Source organism: Panthera leo, chromosome B1, assembly GCF_018350215.1.
Source record: "Panthera leo isolate Ple1 chromosome B1, P.leo_Ple1_pat1.1, whole genome shotgun sequence".
NCBI lineage: Eukaryota > Metazoa > Chordata > Mammalia > Carnivora > Felidae > Panthera > Panthera leo.
The window spans coordinates 62,862,226-62,881,531 of NC_056682.1; the positions used below are offsets into that span (position 1 = coordinate 62,862,226).

General features: G+C 37.5%; 1 protein-coding gene across 5 annotated transcripts in view; it reads right to left on the bottom strand.

The window, feature by feature from the left end:
• Positions 1 to 19,306, bottom strand: part of KLHL2 (kelch like family member 2) — a 121,586-nt gene that overhangs the window by 748 nt on the left and 101,532 nt on the right. For 2 of the 5 annotated variants that reach the window (XM_042935128.1, XM_042935131.1), the window contains 7 exons: positions 16,700 to 16,817; positions 11,274 to 11,471; positions 10,552 to 10,653; positions 9,024 to 9,152; positions 8,269 to 8,409; positions 5,317 to 5,460; positions 3,032 to 4,157 (listed from right to left, as the gene is read on the bottom strand). In XM_042935128.1, the coding sequence (XP_042791062.1) occupies positions 4,129 to 4,157; positions 5,317 to 5,460; positions 8,269 to 8,409; positions 9,024 to 9,152; positions 10,552 to 10,653; positions 11,274 to 11,471; positions 16,700 to 16,817 (861 nt within the window). In that variant the 3' untranslated portion in view covers positions 3,032 to 4,128. Of the gene's footprint in view, positions 1 to 3,031; positions 4,158 to 5,316; positions 5,461 to 8,268; positions 8,410 to 9,023; positions 9,153 to 10,551; positions 10,654 to 11,273; positions 11,472 to 16,699; positions 16,818 to 19,306 lie in introns of those variants that run through there. The other 3 variants (XM_042935129.1, XM_042935127.1, XM_042935130.1) reach the window with 2 other exon arrangements.

Here is a 19,306-nt window from a genome sequence, read left to right on the forward strand (position 1 = left end):
TCTTCTGCCTGAAGTACTCAGCCATCTCTTCCCTTACCCATCACCCATCAACTCAGGCACTATCAGCTTGAGGAAGTCCCCTTTTGGTGGATGTCTCTCGATAAGTTCAGTGACTCTCTCGTCTAACTGTCCCATGTCTGACAACCACGTTCTCTGTAAAGTATCAGGACAGAGAGGTCAAATCAAATGAAAAGCAAATGGATCTGCCCTTTTGGTGGTCAGAACCTTGTAGGACGCCTGTGCAGGCAGGTGAATGGTGTCCTGGAATGGATGCTGTGGTGCACCACCCAAATCCCCCTCTTCAGGACTGAAGCAGGCATTTAGCTTCTGAGTGTTGGCAAAGACAGCCACCTCTCCCCACTGGCACACCCCCTTTTCATGGGACCGGAGTCCAGTGACTGAATGATGCCGCAGTACAAAAGCGCAGCCCCTCATCCTAATTTAGGACTACTTTGCTTGTCCAGCCCAGCTCCAGAGATCTCCCCTCTTGTTGGCTGAGGTTACCAGGCTTTCTCAATTAGCAGTGTGCTCTTGGGTAACTTCTCAAAGTCTTACCTAGTACATTTGTAAAATGAGTATTGTAATAATACCTACATCTCATTTGCACAAGTATCTGGAATACAGGAAGTGTTCAGTAAAGTGCTTACTGACCATTTCAGATCATATCCACCATAGTAGATACATTTTCTAAATCAGAGCAGGTGTATGTATTGGAGGGGCCAAATTATTATTTTAAATCTTGGACATTTAGAGCTGAAAGAAAATACAGATATGGCAGCCAACTCAGTTATTTCCCTACAATGAAGAAATGGGATGTTCAGAGAAGAGCAACGAAGGCGGTAATTTATCGAGGGTCCTCTGTATTTCAAGCTTATTATAACACACATCATTTCTTTCAAATCCCACAATAACCTTGTGACACAGGCACTATTGTTGCCATTTTAGAGAAGACAAAATAACAGTCAGAGGTTAAGTAATGTGTTTAAAGTCACAGCAAGCAGCTGTTGGAGAGGGATATAAATTTAGAGCCACCTTCTGATTCTTATGCCCATGGGTTTTCCAGTACACATCTTTTTCTTCTTTAGAGTCATGAGGCCAGGGTTGGAACCCCAGTCTTGATTCAAAGTGTGATTCCACTCTCCCCTGTAACCTCCTCTTCCAACTGAGGCACTGGCAGCCATACAAGCCAATAGGAGGCAATTTGCTCAAGATCAAACTGAAACAAGCGGCAGGCATAGCACATCAATGTGTATTATGCTACCCTTGTCTCTAATAAAATAAGTCTCATAACTCGGGGTGCCTGGGTGGCTCAGGCGGTTGAGCATTTGGCTCTTGGTTTCAGCTCAGGTCATGATCTTATGGTTCGTGGGATGGGGCTCTGTGCTGACAGTGCAGAGCCTGCTTGGAATTCTCACACCCTCCCACTCTCTCCCACTCTCTCTGCGCCTCCCCCTTCTCTCTCCGTCGTTCTCTCTCCAAATAAACAAAGTCTCATAACTCATCAGCAGCTAAGATTATGAATACCCAGGACCTCATGCTCTAAGAGATGATAATAAAAACCAGGAATCATATGCCAGAGTCTAAAGGAACTCCTAGCAGTATGCACCCCATCCACCGTACCCTTGCCACCAGTGCATTTGGCCAAGAAAGCAGAGATCCACACAAAGCAGGAAGCAGATTTCCTTCCCAATGCAGATGCTCAAATCTAGTCTTGAACTCTGCTCAACCTGGTGCTGTTTCTTTGGCAGGATTTCTAACATGCCTCTCTGTCTTAAGTTCTGCTCTTTTTTGTACGATAATAGAACATACCAGGAATGGTCTTCTATGCCTTTTTAAAAAGGGGTGGGGGGTGGGGGGTGTTCCAAACTGGAAAGACAGAGAGGCATGGGGGAACAGGGTACATCCAAAGCCTCTGAAAACAGTTATGAATCCACCCACTGACAAAACGTGGCAAAACTACTTTATAGTATAGCTATTAAAGCTTCAAAGGAAGTAAAGACAAAGTGGTGTTTGACATTTTAAGTATTTAAGTCTCTGTTACCTTAATAGATTGCATTTTAAGAAAAGCTTACACATTTTTTAGATAAGTCTAATAATGCACAGAGAGTTTCATAGAATATTAGTGTTTGGAAGCGATCAGGAAAGATAATGACACACATTTTCCTTGATGCCACTGTGGGAAACAGCTAATAGTGCTCTAAGTTCATTAGATCCTCAACATGTTCGTTGACAGTGGATGTGCTTGGAGCCACACTAATGCAGAAATTCACTTTTTCATATGGTAAGCAGAGGCTTTTTCTTTTTCTGATTAAGTTCTTTATATTTCCATTTATAATTGGAAGTTCGAGTATTAAATATGGTTGTTTAAATTTCAGTACTCTGTATTAAACTAAATGGAAATTTTATCACAGGTATAATTCTTTCCTCTTGGTTATCCATTGTTCTGGCTAACGTTCTGTCTATGCTAGCCTTTTAAATTCCTCTTCTGAGGCACAGCCACCATATCCCATCGCACTTTCTCCTTCCCATTCCCCTCCCCACTCGTCCTTCCCCTCTTCCCCTTCCCATCTCCTTCCCTCCCCCTCTGCACCCTGTCAGGGGTCCACAACCTCAGCTGTCCATCTTGCTCCCCCACTCCCAATCCTTCAATTCCTTTTATTTAGTATCAAAATCACAATTCCTTTCTGAGTTACTTTAGAGCAGATTTTTTCTTTTTTCTTTTTGGTCCATTGCTCTTTGTTCTATTGTTATCTTGTGCTTAGATTAGGGGACAGAGGAATATAAAAACTTTAAATTTCACCAATACTTGGGAGACTTTTCTCCGATGGTTGAGGTAACTTTTTCTTGGATAACAATTTTCAGGGACCTCAGTTAATGATAACAGACTTGCCTTATAGGTTACTTTGGCATCAAATTTAAAATACTGATTTGTGAAGTTACAGAAAATGCAAACTTTAAAAAAGAACAGAAAAACGAAGTAGGCAACTTTCTTAATATGAAACTAAATAGATACAAATCAAGGACAATGTGAAACAAATAATATACAAACTTTTATTCAAAGATATTCAAGAAAGACATGTTTTGGTCATTTTAAAGTGAGATTAATTGAAGATCTCAGAAAAATTGTATTTGATCAACGCACATGGCTACTCACAGAAAGTTCTCTCTTCTGTTAATAGCAGCTAAATTTATACACACAGAAAAAATTCTTAAGACCATGCAAATTCAGTTGAATTCCATACATTCATTATATTCATCAAAAACCTGCAGTAATATTCATGCCAAAGAGTTACTTTAAGAAAAAAATTAAAAATACACACCAAAACATGACCAAGATTAAACTAAGGAAAATAATAAATAAGCATAATTTATATTTTATTTAAAAAAGTTTGGCATCACACATAGTCAAGTGTGTTACACCATGTTCATTCCTCAGAAGTGGCATTTTAAAGTGTTAAGCATTGTTAAATATCAAAAAATACAACTCTGTTTTACAATGTAGTACTGGCATAATTCAAAGTACTGTGCCAATTATAAATAGTATAATCAAGTTTCAAACATCTTTTCAAACATATTTAAAGGAAAGCATATAGACACACATTATATGCACACAATTTATTATACTCATGTAATCAAAGGTATTTTATAAAAGCAAACAGTTTTATCCCTCACCTAGTTTGTATACTTACATAGATTTTAATACCTGTTCAAAGATTTTCAGTTCCTGTGTATACAGATTTTCAGGAGAAGGAATAAAGATAAAATTTAATTTTACAAGAACACACATTATTTTATCTTCCTTCACAAAATAATCCATAGTCATTCAAGGTTGGTAAAGAACTAGTCTTTAAGAAAGCAACTGTTGTCTAAAGACTACAGAGTAAGTACTGCAGTCCGGGATTCTTATTAAAACTCAGTCAGCTGCTGCTCATTGCAGAAAAAGCCTATGCGGTGCTTCTACCAAAAATAATCTTCAGTGTCTGAGGCCTCTCAGGGCAGCCGATCGTAGCTTCTGCTGAGACGTAAAGTGCAGCCACAAGTGGAGAAGTGCTAGGCTCTGAGTCACTTCAGAAATACTTGGTGAAGCCTGTCTCTCCAGTATAAATATGCCAACAATGCCCTTCAGGCTCATAGTGGTTTATCAATAACTGTGACTCCTGAGCAAAGACACAAAGAAATAAGACAGAAGTCACAGGCACCATTCTGTACCTCTCAGAAAGCAGTGGACTCTTTCCTACAAAAACATCAGGGACTGAACAAATCATGGTGTTTCAAGGTCTCTTTCTTAAACTTTATTTAATACTACTATCATTTTAATCTAAATGACAGCTAAATCTCTGTTCCGGTTATGGACCAGAACCACATCAGACTATTTAATCCAGAACTAACCTTTTGCTCTTTATAGTTATAATTAAAGGAAAATAATTTTATTTTATTCAGGAAATGTCAAAATCCACCTAATACTCAAAGGGACACAAGAGACTTTTGGGGGTGATGGATATTTTCATTATCTTGATTGTGATGATGGGTTCATGGGTATATACACATGTCGAAACTAGTAAAATTCTACATTTTTAATATATGCTGTTTATTTTATGTCCATTATATCTCAATAAAGCTATTTAAAAAATTCACCTAATTTTGAGCTATGTTATTCTGGGATCCTACTATATATAGTTCTTCTATTAGGTGTTTGGATGATACCTAAATAACAGTGATGGTTAGTTAGTATAAACTTCTTTTCTCTCCACTATTGGGTCAATATCAGCATGAATATTAGAATTTAGAGTGATATACATATGTATCTGTCATCAGAATAATATGCAACATACAATTTTAAAGACCTGTCATTATATTTATTATTATTACCAATCTCTTACTAAGAGAATGGGCCCAAAATGGTATTTTATATGATTCAACCACTGTTTTGCTTAAGTAAGAAAAATTATGCCACTGTCTTACTGTAGTACTATCACACGGCACCCTGCCAGGGGAGGTGTTCTAGTGGTTATATTTCTTGGATAGCTGAGTAATTAAAGACTTGCCACATAGTGAACTCCACTCTATGTAGATTTTAGCCATATTAAATTTTATTGTACTGTTCTACACTGGAAAGGTTTGGGATTTTGAATTCAAATGACTGTAGAATGACAAAAGAATACCAGTGCCTTATTTTAGAATATATACATCCAGTATTAATTATTTTGAGAAAAGAAATATACTTTGAGAAAATTCTTCTGACAACATTCTTACATAAAAATCAAGATGATGTAATCTTTCTCATATTCCAATAGAAGACAATTAGACAATTATTACCTGCGTAACTTCTCCCTGTGCTCATACAAGATGACACAACTGTCCATTTATCAGTCGTTGGGTTATAATATTCTACTGATGCCAAGTTACAGGAACCATCATCCCCTCCAACTACATATAACAGACCATTAACTGCACAAACTCCTTTAAAAAAATTATGGAGAGAAAAAACAATTAATTTTAAAACTTTGGGGAAATATAAATACCCCTATATGTGTTTGGTGAGGTGTTCCAGAGACACTGATTTCCTTGAAAAGAGGCAAGAAGAGAAGATGGTGAACATGAAAACAATTCCTCTTATATTTGAGAGGTGAACACCACTTCCGAGCTCCTACTCATGCCATGTAGGCAGTAGCTGCTTATGCAGGCACTATTTCAGTTAGTCTTGACAACAACCCTACTTTATGGGTCAGAGACGATTTTAATTCTTATTTTGTTAAAGAAAAATTAAAGGTCAAAACGTTCAGTTAACTTTCCCAAAGTCAGCTTCTTAGGGAACCCTAAAGAAAAAATATATATTGGTAGAAGGTAAAAATGATTTTGAACTCTGAAATGATACTGAATGGTTAGCTATTTTATCTCCTGTAAGAGGAGAGAACAATATTATTTATTACTAGAATAACTCATTTTTTTGGAAAAATTCAAAATACCTAGAAAAGCATATATAAAAAAAGATCACCTCTAATTCTGTACTACTTAGAATAATGACCAGTGAAATTCTGATCTCTACTCTTGCAGACTCTTTTCTATGCATATATACTCAGATACTTCTTTTTTTAATCTTAAAGTTCCTCATACTACACATGCTACTTTATTACCCACCCACTCCTAAATGATATACCTTGGACACTTCCCTAAGTTAATAAATACAGATCTATGTAATTTATAATGGCTGCATAGTACTCCATCTATGATAATACCATAATTTGTTTGTCTTTTAGATATTGTTATTTTCAGGTATTTTTGCTCTTATCATGATGTTGCAATGAACAAGGATTCCTCTTGCATACTTTTTTTGCATACTTGTGCAACTATTTCCTAAATATATTTTTTTACAAAGAAAATTGCTGAGTTAAAAAGATAAATACCTTTTTTTAAGATTTTATTTTTAAGTAATCTCTACACTCAGCATGGGGTTCAAGCTTACAACCCCGAAATCCAGAGTCGCATGCTCTACCGACTGAGCCAGCGAGGCATGCCAAGATGAACACCTTTTAAAAGCTCTTTATTTTAGTGTATATTTTAAAAGCATATTTCTAAGAATTTTAAACAAGGTTCAGAGCTATTAATAAACTGGCACTTGGAGGGCATTAAAACATCCAGACGATGCTGCCCACACACTGGTCTCTGTAGTTTTGTAGATGGTTTTTCTAACATAATGAACAGATGCCTGCGGATTTTTAACATAACAAAATAATGAGTTCAAATCTCTATATGGCATTTAAAAGTGGACAAGCAATAGTATTTTCTGTGCAAATGGAATGGATCTTCTCTACTCAAATTCAATTGTGTTACTATTCTAGTCTCTTGACAGGGAGCAAACTCATACCATTTTAATGTAGCTCAAACACTTGAAAAGCAAGAGCAAGATGGTAGTTCTACATACACAAATGACTACCTTATTCTTCTCACTAGCAGAAATGAACTAACTTTGATTTGAAAACAATAAAACACAGGTAGAGAAGAAAGCCACAGACTATTCCAATCTTTAGGAAAATAATGAAAGCTAAATGCAAATAAATCTCCCAGTCCAGCAAGGCACATGAATGTATTACTGTGGCTTTTCTAACTTTGTATACACCAGGGTCAAGCACTTATTCTACTTAATAATTTGTGGGTCTTACCATAGTTCTGGACTGTCTAAAGCAGAGAGGTTTTTAGTACCTCACCAAATACAATTGACTAGATGAGGGGAAAGGTCAAGTGGAATTAATTATAAATTCTGTTCTGTTACGGACAGTCCTTGCAGTCCCACGTACTTTGTCTCCCCTCATGATCACACTGAATTAAACAGAAATTTTTTTTTAATGTTTATTTTTGAGAGAGAGAGTGTGTGTGTGCCTGTGTGCACGATGGGGAGGGGCAGAGAGAGGAAGAGGAATACAAAGGATCTGAAGTTGGCTCCACGCTGACAGCAGTAAGCCCTAAGCGGGGCTCGAACTAATGAACAACAAGATCATGACCTGAGCCAAAGTTGGACGCTTAACCAACTGAGCCACCCAGGCGTCGCAAATAGAAATTTTTGTAAAAATAAAGAGAAATTCAGAGGAGCATTTTGGGCAGGATCGAGGGTGCATCTTGCGACATCATCCAGTGGTGAACAGTGAGTTTGAGAATCATGAGGAACTTATTTTGGACTGGAAAATGGCATGAAGATAATGGCATTTTCAAATAGACCAGCATTTCCTGAAAAGACAATCTAGCTATCCTGGATCTAGTTTCCATTTCTATTTTCCTTTCATGGATCTTCTTTCTAAGAGGTTAGTTCCCTAATCTTGAAGACCTCAGTTTTCTTAAAATTACTTGTTGCTATTGTTGTTTTAGTTTTTCCATTTTTAGAAATCAAGAACTAGTAAATTAGGGTTAGCTTCTTCAAGCTTCAGATTCAGGTAAACAACTAGCTTTTAACCTGGTACCAATATTTACTCAACCAGACTAAATTGAGAACTGTAGTCTCTAGTACATTATGCATGGTATGCAATAAAAAGTGTTTGTGGTTAAGAATGAATGAATTCAAGCATCAAATATAGAGGGCTCTTCCTCTCATTTAGTCACCAAAAAGTAGCCACTAAGCTAGGCATACACTATATAAAATTATTACATAAGCTTCTGTCTTTAAAGAACCAATCTATTAGAAAACCCAAATCACTAAAAGAATAAATATACAGCAATACTAGTAAAACTCTGAATACAAATCAATATACATTTCATAACTGTAAGCTAGACAGATACCTGCATTTCTTCTGCACATGTTCATATCTGCAACCTGCCTCCATGTATTGGTGGTGGGATCATACACTTCAACACTTTTTCGTACTAAAGGACCATCATGACCCCCTACAGCATACAGTAAATTGTTTAACACACCAACACCTATAAAACACAAAGAACCAAACTAGAGCAGAGTAAAAGGGACAAGAAATTCAGAACATATTGGGGTTTCTACAAATGACTTGTAAAAGTAAGTCAATATTAAAGCATACAATCTAAGAAATGGAAATGAACAGAATTGACAAGTGAGTATCCCAATAAGAACTATTATTCTAAAAGAGGGATGTCAAATAGAATAAAAATAACATGTACGTGAAACACAGAGAGGCAAGTCCTTTAACATGATCTCTTGAAATCAACTTTCATGGTGTAAGCAAACCAGTATTAAAGCACAAAATTTGTAAGAAAAGGATATGAAGAGACTTGATTATTGAGTTCAATAAGCACTCAAAACAAAAACTAAAAGGAATGCCAAACAATATAAATAATTAAATGAAACACAGAAGAAGCCTTTAATATAGCACTTACGAATTTTACAGTGATATTTAAGTACACCTACTACCACTACCTGCATAATTCAAAAGACATTTGACAGTGGCATTAAAATCAGTATGTATATTTTCCGATGGTATAAAGAGATGCTAATGAATCATTTCACTTGTTTAACTCTTTTCCATCATTTTCATACTTCAATTGCTAATGAGTTTCCTACGTACCGGCTCCACTCCGTCTGGTGCTCATTTCTGCTATATAGGTCCACTCATTTGTGGTAGCATTATAGCATTCGACTGTGCTAAGACACTGACGTGACGCTCCATCATACCCCCCTACAGCATAGAGCAAACCTAAACAAGGAATCACAAAAAAAGCCAAATTCATAAAAAGCCATTTTTTCAAGTCATAAAGTATTTTCCTCCACAGTAGCAGTTTCCCTTTTGTTACTCATTTTTATAAATTATGAAGATCTTGCCTAATGGTGACAGTAGAGTTACCAAACTGCATTATGAAGATCTATACGTGATGGTATTAATTTAACATCTTCATCAATAAATCTGACTATAAAACAGAAACATAAAACTCACTACATCTTTGGATAACATTATTTGGTAAGTGAACAACATCCTGGAAAACAGAATATAGTAATCTTAGTAACTTGGGAAAAAACAGTTAAATCAAGAATTAGTACCAATATGCAATAGAATATTATTTGGCAATAAAAAGAAATGAGGTACTAGTAAACGTTATAGCATAGATGAACCTTGAAAACTTTATGCTAAATCAAAGAAGCCAGTCACAAAAGAACACATACTATATGACTTCATTAATATGACATTTCCAAAAATGGGAAATTTATCCAGAGACAGAAAGTAGACTAGTGGCTGCCGAGGTCTAGGGAGAATGGGGATGACAGTTAAGGGGAGTGGACTGGTTCTTGGGTTAAAAATGTTCTAAAATGAATTGTGGTGATGGACGTACATTGAATTGAACACTTTAAATGGCTGAATTGTTTGGTATGTGAATTATATCACAAGAAAGCTTTTCAAAAAAAAACTCAGTGCAAAGAATTATACCCACAGTAGGGAGGGAGCGAGAACCCACAGATCTGCCCAAGCAAATAAAATAAAAATCACACCAAAAAATAATACTTATAGCCTACTTAAGCTCTGTTGGTAAACAAAGTAGGATATAAATAAGTAACTGTGGCAATACATCCTCTTAAATGTGAAATAGACTTTCTCTAGAATTAAAATTTTTCACTTATGTCATTTGATTTGTTCCCCAAATAATTGTATTAAGATCAGTTAACAGTTTTATGTAAGGTAAAAACATACACACACACACACACACAGAGAGAGAGGGAGAGAGAGAGAGAGAGAGGGAGAGAGAGAGAGAGGGAGAGAGAGAGAGAGGGAGAGAGAGAGGGAGAGAGAGAGGGGGAGAGAGAGAGGGGGAGAGAGAGAGAGAGAGAGAGAGAGAAAGAGGGAGGGAGAGAAGGGCAAAGAAGAGGACAGAGGGAGAGAAGGAGGTGAGGGGGAAACAAGGGCCTTACATAGGTTACTTTATATAGACAAACTAATTTAAAAAAATAAATAAAATTTTACGATGGCTACTCCTTTCTTTTAAATGATCATTTGCTTGCTCATTTAGAAAACTGGTGTTTGGATTACTAGAAGAATCACTGCTAGCAATCCAGAAGCCGTATGTGCCTGGAAATGTTCACCTAAAAGAACAGTCAGCACCCACCTCCAACAACACCGACACCCACGCTGCTCCTCCTTGTGTTCATGGGAGCCACGTGAAACCACTCATTTGACTTTATATTATATGCCTCCACAGATGATAAACCTATAATAAAGCACAATGCTCTTCATTTCCTCCTCTAAAAAAAAGTGAGGTAATTTTTCTTTTATATATATTATTAGGGAAAAATACTTTAGGTATGTTAAATTGGGCTAAAATGAAAAGAGGAAAATGGTGGAAGGTAAACATGTCAAAATAGGCATAGCCTCTCTTCCCCAGGGCCCCTAACCATGCTACTCACACTTACTAGCTTTTTAAATGTAGTAAGAGGACTGACAGTGATCCATAAGGAAGAAAATTTATATACTTAGTATTCTTACACCATTTAAAAGAGTTCTTTTAACATTTATTTATTTTGAGAGAGAGAGAGAGAACAAGTGCAAGCAGGGGAAGGGGCAGAAAGAGAATTCCAAGCAGACTCTGTGCACTATCAGCACAGATCTCATGAACTGTGAGATCATGACCTGAGCCAAAATTAAGAGTTGGACGCTTAACCACCTCAGCCACCCAGGTGCCCCTAAAAGAATTCTTGATGAGAGTTTTTAAACTTATCTTTATAAATTCCCGTTAAAACACTCAATGTCTAATTTTGCCCCAATTCGTTCCCTAAATGTGATTGTTGTGTTAATTCTAATGCAATGTAGAAAAGATGAAAAGGAAGTTACCTGTACTGCCATCAAAGCCTCCCACAGCATATAACAATCCATTTAATACAGCAGCCCCCAAAGTGCTTCTGCGGTCTCGCATGTTAGCAACACTGGTCCACTGATCTTTCACGGGATCATAGGAATCTACAGTGCGGACTCTTAAGGAGCCATTAAAGCCACCAACAGCAAAAACGAGCCCAGCCATGTAGACCATCCCTGCAAGAGAAATCCAGCAGTTAACGATGAGTATGCAACCATACTCATACCATAGATAGACTACCATACTATCTAAAGGCTGCATTCCAGTAAGTCTATAGCTGTTGTCAGAATATAAGCTACTCTTAGGAGAATGCTGACTGAATAGAATTCTACTCATTAGCAAGAGTATCTAACCAATACATTTTCCTCCTTTCTAAGATTATTAAAAAATCCAATGGTATGGGCTGACATATTATTCTGACTCTTGACTTTTTCAAATATTTATTTATAGACTTAAATACTGAGCCAAGAAGTTTGCCAACCACTTGTATACAGCTCCCATGGCTTTCAATTTTGGATCTTCTACTTTATATGTGTATCTTAATTTGCACAATATATTCTGGTTTATCACAGTGCGATAAATCAGGGGACAGTAAATTACAGCCTGCAGGCTATTTTTTGTAGAACCTATGAGCTGGGAAGGGGTTTTACATTTTTTTAAATTTATGTATTTATTTTGAAAGAAAGAGACACACACGAGAGGGGCAGAGACAGAGAATCCCAAGCAGGCTCTGCACTGTCAGCATAGAAACTGATGAGGGACTTGAACTCACCAACCATGAGATCATGACCTGAGATGAAACCAAGAGTCGGACACTTAACCGACTGAGCCACCTAGGTGCCCTTACATTTTTTTAATGGTTGAAAAACACCAAAAGAAAATTTTGTGACACGTAAAAAATTACATGAAATTCAAATTTCTGCATTCATAAGTCTTACACAGCCCCACCCATTCATTAATGTAGTATCTATGACTACTTTCACACGATAGTGGCACATGAGTTGTGACAAAAACCATATAACCCCCAGAGCCTAAAATACTCACTCTCTGGTCCCAAAGAAGTTCGCTGACCCTGGGCTAAAGAGAGGTTAGGGAATCCCTGGATGGAGAAGCCAAATTGCTAGCCTCTGGATCTCAACCACCTTTTCACTTTTCTAAGCTTTCTCCTGTGCTTCTCCTGATCTGAGAAGCCCCTCTCACCATCCACTGTGCTTTCTTCAAGTTTAAAGTCCTACTGAAAGTTCCACATTCTCTAGGAGGCCTTCCTCGAACCACTTGAGCCTGAAGAAATTACCTCTAGCTCCTGAACCCCTAGAGCAAATAATACTCTATACAGAGCATTTGAGGTTAATAAATCTTACTGAACCTGCATTATCATCACTTTAAATTGTTCAAAGTTTTATTTTTAAATTCTGTAGTGTTTATGTCACTGTTCAGATGAAGGCAGGCATTGTGCCTCACAGTTCTCTGAATCCAGCCAGGAGAACAGGAATCACCAGCTCTGTGTTGACCAGCTCAGTGTTTCCTATGATGGTGTCAGGCAGGCATACATCACTACCCCCGACTGTCTTACCCTCTGATGCTTCATCCCCAGCTCCCAAAATATTTAGGGATGTGTAGTCCTTCATATGGCACGAAGACTCCTACTGTTCAAATGAAGCTGCCCATGTTGGCAGCTCCCTGTCAGAGAAAGGAATGACTTCTCAGTCCCTGCTTCAATCAGGAAATGAAAACTCAAGCTAGTTTCTGGTAAATCTTCAGAGTTTGGGGAGAGCTGTAGGCAGTGGACAATTTAAGTAGGCAGGGGACTAACAAATGCTAGAGAGTAACCCCTGGATTCCTGAGTGCCCTCAGTAGCAGAAAATGTGGTAGATCTCCTGGGAAGGTGGGGGGAGAGGCAGTGAGCAGTGAACACTGCAGGCAATATATTTCACCGTGAAAATGCCCTATATCCCAATTCATAAGGAGCACTGGGGAATGTTCACTGTGGAAATTTGGTCCATTTCAATGTTTTCTTTTCTCTACAAACAAAACAAAAATCTATCATTTCTTGCAGACAGTATAATATGCTTACCAAGTGGTAGGGTATAAATGACCAAGTGGTAGGGTATAAATATATGAGTCCAAACACTCTGGGGGAGAGGTGGGTGAACTAAAAGAATTGATACTTGGGGCACCTGGGTGGCTCAGTTGGTTAAGTGTCTGACTTTGGCTCAGGTTGTGATCTTGGAATTCATGAGTTAGAGCCCCACGTCAGGCTCTGCACTGACTGCAGAGCCTGCTTGGGATTCTTTCTCCCTCTCTCTCTCTCTCTCTCTCTCCCTCCCTCCCTCCCTCCCTCTCTCTGTCTCCCACTTGTGCACTCGCTTGCATGCTCTCTCTCAAAATAAATAAACTTAAAAAAAATAAATAAAAGAACTGATATTCTTCACAGTTATAGGGAAGCAAAGCACCCAGACGTTTGAGTAATTTGGCCATAATTCCACAATTAAAGGGCATCAACTCTAATCTAAAGTGGGTAGAGAAGCACACTGTACCTTCATGGGGACACAGTGAAAGTAAAATTTACTCATGAACAGTAAACTTTGGAATGGACCCAGGCTAATGACTTATGGTGCAATAAAAAGGAAACTGAATCAGGAATCAGATATGAAGTAAGAAACCAGTTATAAGTATCACAGAAGACTCCAACAGTAACAATAAAGATAAAATACCTAAGAATAAACTTGCCAAGAAACATGTAGAAGCATATGAAGAAAATGTTAAAAATCTACTAAAGAGGGGCACTTGGGTGGCTCAGTTAAGTGTCTGACTTCAGCTCAAGTCATGATCTCACGCTTTGTGAGCTCGAGCACTGCGTCAGGCTCTGTGCTGACAGCTCAGAGCCTGGAGCCTGCTTCACATTCTATGTCTCCCTCTCTCTCTGCCCCACCCCCGCTCATGCTGTTTCTCTCTCTCTCTCAAAAATAAATAAAAACATTAAAAAAATTTTAATAAATAAAAAAATTAAAATCTGAAGAAAGAAGACAGGAGTCCCATCACCAGTCCCATCACATATTAAATTATAAACCACAGTAATTATAACAACAACTGCTCTGTTTTGATGCATAAATTGGCAAGACAAATCAACAGAACACGATATTTAGAATAAAACCAAGTAAATGTAGAAATTTAGTATATGATAAGGGCAGCACTTCAAATGAGTAGAAACAGCTAGGTTAGCCATTAGAAGTCTTTGGACAACCGGATACCATTAAAAAAACAAACTCTACATCTTACTTCTTATATCAAAATAAAGTCTAGATGTTTTTGATATGAATATAAAAAATAAAACTCTGAAAGTACTAGAAAAATTCGTATTTTAGAATATAATTTTGTTTTAGGGAAGAAACCTAACAGGTACCACCTTAACCAAGTGATTGAGGTTACTATCACCAGAAATACCCCATCTAATCATGAGAAAACATCACACCCAAAACTGAGAGACATTCTTCAGAATACCTGACCAAGTACTCTTCCAAAGAATCAAGGGCATGAAAAATAAGGAAAGACTATGGAACTATTACAGAGGACTATCACAGAGGTCAGAGGAGGCTAAGAAAATATGACAATTAAATACAATGTGGGATCCTGAAACAGAATAAGGACATTAATGAAAAAACTCATAAAATACGAAGTCTGTAGTTTAGTTAACAGTAATGTACCAACACTAATTTCTTAGTTTTGATAATTGTATCACAGTTGTGTAAGATAATAATATTAAGGAATAAATATATCAGAGCTCTTTGTAGCATCTTTGTAACTCTTCTGTAGGTGTAAAATTATTTCAACACAGAAGTAAATAATTTTTTTAACTTAAAAAAAATAAAAAACGTGTATGTACATACACACACAGTTTTACAGTAAGGATTTTCTACACACGAAATAAATCCTTAAGTCTAAAGGCAAAACTCTGATGTACAGGACTTCATAAAAAGGCAAAAATTTGGGGAGTTTGGGTGGCTCAATCAATTGAGCGTCTGACTCCTGATTTCTGCTCAGGTCATGATCTCACAATTCGTGGGATTGAGTCCCCCTTGGGCTCTGCGCTGACAACATGAAGCCTGTTTGGGATTCTTGCTCTCCCTCTCTCTCTGCCATCCCCCTGCTTGTTCACACGCATACACACTCTCTCTCAAAATAAATAAATAAACAAAAAAAAATGGCAAAAATTTTACATGGCAAAAATAACACAGGTAAAATCAACAAAGATTAACACAAATATTCACACATGTGACAGACAAAAATGGTACTTTCCTTACCATATATCTGTCAAATCAATAAAATAATATAATAAGAAATGGCAAAAATCATAAACTGACAATTCAGAAAGATGTTTAACTTTCCTCATAATAAAAGAAGTATAAAGTAAGATAACATTTTTCACCTACCAGACTAGCAAAACTCTAAACATTTAATCACAAGATGTTGTTAGGAATGTAGGGAAATTGACACCTTCATATTTTACTATTAGTAGTAATAATTGGTAGTTCCTCTTAGGATACCCTTTGAATCAGTCATTACAGTTCTAGAGTTTTACACCCCACTAAAATATACTGGCACGTGTACATAATAATGTATATATAAGGAATTCATTCTGGCATTGTTTATAATGTAAATTTAAAAACAATTTTTAATGTTCAATTAAAAATTCGCAAAAATTACACTACATCCAGACCGCCCCCCCCCCAAAAATACTAAACAGCTCTTAAAGAATGAAGTAACTCTATGCTGACAGGTAACAATCACCAAGAAATACTGCTCAAGTACTGCCTTCCATTTTGCTATGGAAGCTATGAATTATGGATCCAAATTTGAGTCCCAGGAAGAATCCTTAGAATTTACAACTGCCTATTCTGACTGCAGTTTTGGCTAAATAAGGTCTATTTCAACAAATGTTTATAAAGTGCATGCTTGGAAGTAGGCAACTTACTGTGGATTATGGCTAAGTCAGGAGTCTCTTAGAACTAAGGGTCCCACTCTAAAAAATTATTTTTCAGCACTTCAGCAAAGGTAACTAGGAAAATACTGACCAAATTGCTAAGTTATTCCGCTTTATATTAGAGAATCAGAAAGGTATGTAAAGATGAAGACTGAGTGGCTGTTCCCAATAATGTCTTGGGACATTAAAGACACGTCTATTTTGGGGCACCTGATTGACTCAGTTGGCTAAGCCTGCAACTCCTGATTTCGGGTCAGGTCATGATCTCATAGTTGGTGGGTTTGAGCCCCACATCAGGCTTTGTGCTGACAGCATGGAGCCTGCTTGGGATTCTCTCTCTATTCTAATTAATAAAACAGGACCTCAGAGAGAAGCTCCCAATGACACAGCAGTAGAGAAATGACCATAATGCATCATGCTTACCTGCCCTACATCTCCTGGAAGGCAATTCTGCTACTTGGTGCCATCGCTCTTCTTTAAAGTCATAGCATTCCACACTTCGGATAGCCTTTGGTGCTTGGCCCCCAACTACCACCATCAGCTGGAGGGCAGAAATGCAAGCATTTGAATAAACAACTATTGCATTTTGGGGGGATTTAAAATGTCTTACAAAGACATCGATGTGGAGAGTGTTAGGATGAAGATGGTGGGGTGAGCTGGGGAAAAACAACCACCTAATCAACACTTAATAAACATCAACAAAGGGGGCACATATTAGAACTACAATTCTATTATCTAGCACATTTAGTCAAAAATAAGGATTTCAGAAACTAAAATAAGTTTCTGATCCTTCAAGCAAAAGCAGAATTAAAGCCAAAAAACAGCAGGCAGTCAGCACTGGCAAGGCTGCAGTACGTCATAGGGCTTGCTATAAACTAAACCCTGGCTTTGTAACGACCAGGGATTAGATCTCCACAATCCAGGAGTACAGACAGAAGTGAAATTTATGTTAGTGGGTAGGTGAGATGAAAAGGATGGTAAGGCATTAAAAGAAACATGGAAGAAGGTGGGGGGAAAAAAAACCTATTGAAAAAGGGGGAATAATTGAATTGGGAGTTCACAAGAGAGCACACATTCCTGTATCTCAAATAGAGATGCCACACAAATAATGGAGATGCTAGAAATCATAATGAATGAATGTACAATAACCTAGTGCTGAGAATAAACAAGGTCTACAAATTTCTTCATTTCAACTCAATCCAACAACTATTTACTAAGTGCCTGTCATCTATCTATACTTGTCCAGAACTAAGCTAGGTGTTATACACATAAGAAATATAAGACATAGTCTCTACCTCCCAAGAGCTTATAGATCTCACTAAGGAGACAAGACCCATGAAGTAATTCAAGAACAATATACATTTATTTATGACCAAAAAGGTATACGATTAGTATAGACATTAGTCACTAACGCTGATCAGAAAATGGAATGTTGCCATAATTTAATGAAAGCTTCCTGGAGGGAGTGGAACCTTGAGAGACAGATGGAATTTAGCAGTCACTGTGTTTGTCTTTTACTGAGTACAAAGGGGCACTTTTTGGCAACAATGGAAACACAGCTGTCAAATCAGAAGAACATAAAAGTTAATGATGTCACATATGGAAAACTTTAAAGAATGGCAAGGACCTTAGGGGAAAGTTGAAATGATGATAGGAGAAAATAGATGTTCAAAGGAAATAAAAAAATCAAAACAAACAGAAAGTGGAATGATTCATACATACAAAGAGGGGAGGTTTGCAACCTTGACTATGACCTACCTGTACTTAGAACTACAGAAAGACAGGTGCACAGAAAACAGGATTCCTTAGAGTAAATCCCAAGTTTCCAAAAAGAATCCTATTTTAGTAATTTATTAACTGGAGAGTTTAAGGAATTTTAAAGGTTTTAAAAAGAAGACTGAGCATAGACCAATTACACGATTTTCTTCAGATGTGTCATTTTTCTAATGTTGATGTAAATAAATAAAAGGAAGAATTAACAAAGAAAATCCACGATATTCTCTCCACATATTACGGAAGAGGAAAGAACAGGGAAGAAGGCAAGGTTGTAAAATCATAGAGGTAGAATAGACAGAAAGATCAACACCATATCCAGGTGTTTATATAAGATCGATCAGAATTTAAACTTCTAAACACTGTCTGGCAGTTAGGCAATAGTTAAGAGGCTTAGTTAACATCTCTGATAAAGATCAATCTAAAAAAATCTCCACACCTGAAAAACATAATCCAGTGAAGAAATGGGCAGAAGACATGAATAGACACTTCTCTAAAGAAGACATCCAGATGGCCAACAGACACATGAAAAGATGCTCAACGTCGCTCCTCATCAGGGAAATACAAATCAAAACCACACTCAGATACCACCTCACACAGGTCAGAGTGGCTAAAATGAACAAATCAGGAGACTATAGATGCTGGCGAGGATGTGGGGAAACGGGAACCCTCTTACACTGTTGGTGGGAATGCAAACTGGTGCAGCCGCTCTGGAAAACAGTGGAGAGGTTCCTCAAAAAATTAAAAATAGATCTACCCTATGACCCAGCAATAGCACTGCCAGGAATTGACCCAAGGGATACAGGAGTGCTGATGCATAGGGGCACTTGTACCCCAATGTTTATAGCAGCACTTTCAACAATAGCCAAATTATGGAAAGAGCCTAAATGTCCATCAACTGACAAATGGGTAAAGAAGATGTGGTTTATATATACAATGGAATACTACTTGGCAAGGAGAAAGAATGAAATCTGCCCATTTGTAGCAAAGGGGATGGAACTGGAGAGTATTATGCTAAGTGAAATAAGTCAAGCAGAGAAAGACAGATACCATATGTTTTCATTCATATGTGGATCCTGAGAAACTTAACAGAAGACCAGAGGGGAGGGAAAGGGAGTAAAAAAAAAAAGTTACAGAGAGGAAAGGAGGCAAACCATAAGAGACTCTTAAATACTGAGAACTGAGGGTTGATGGAGGGTGGGGGAGAGGGGAAAGTGGGTGATGGGCATTGAGAAGGGCACCTGTTGGGATGAGTAC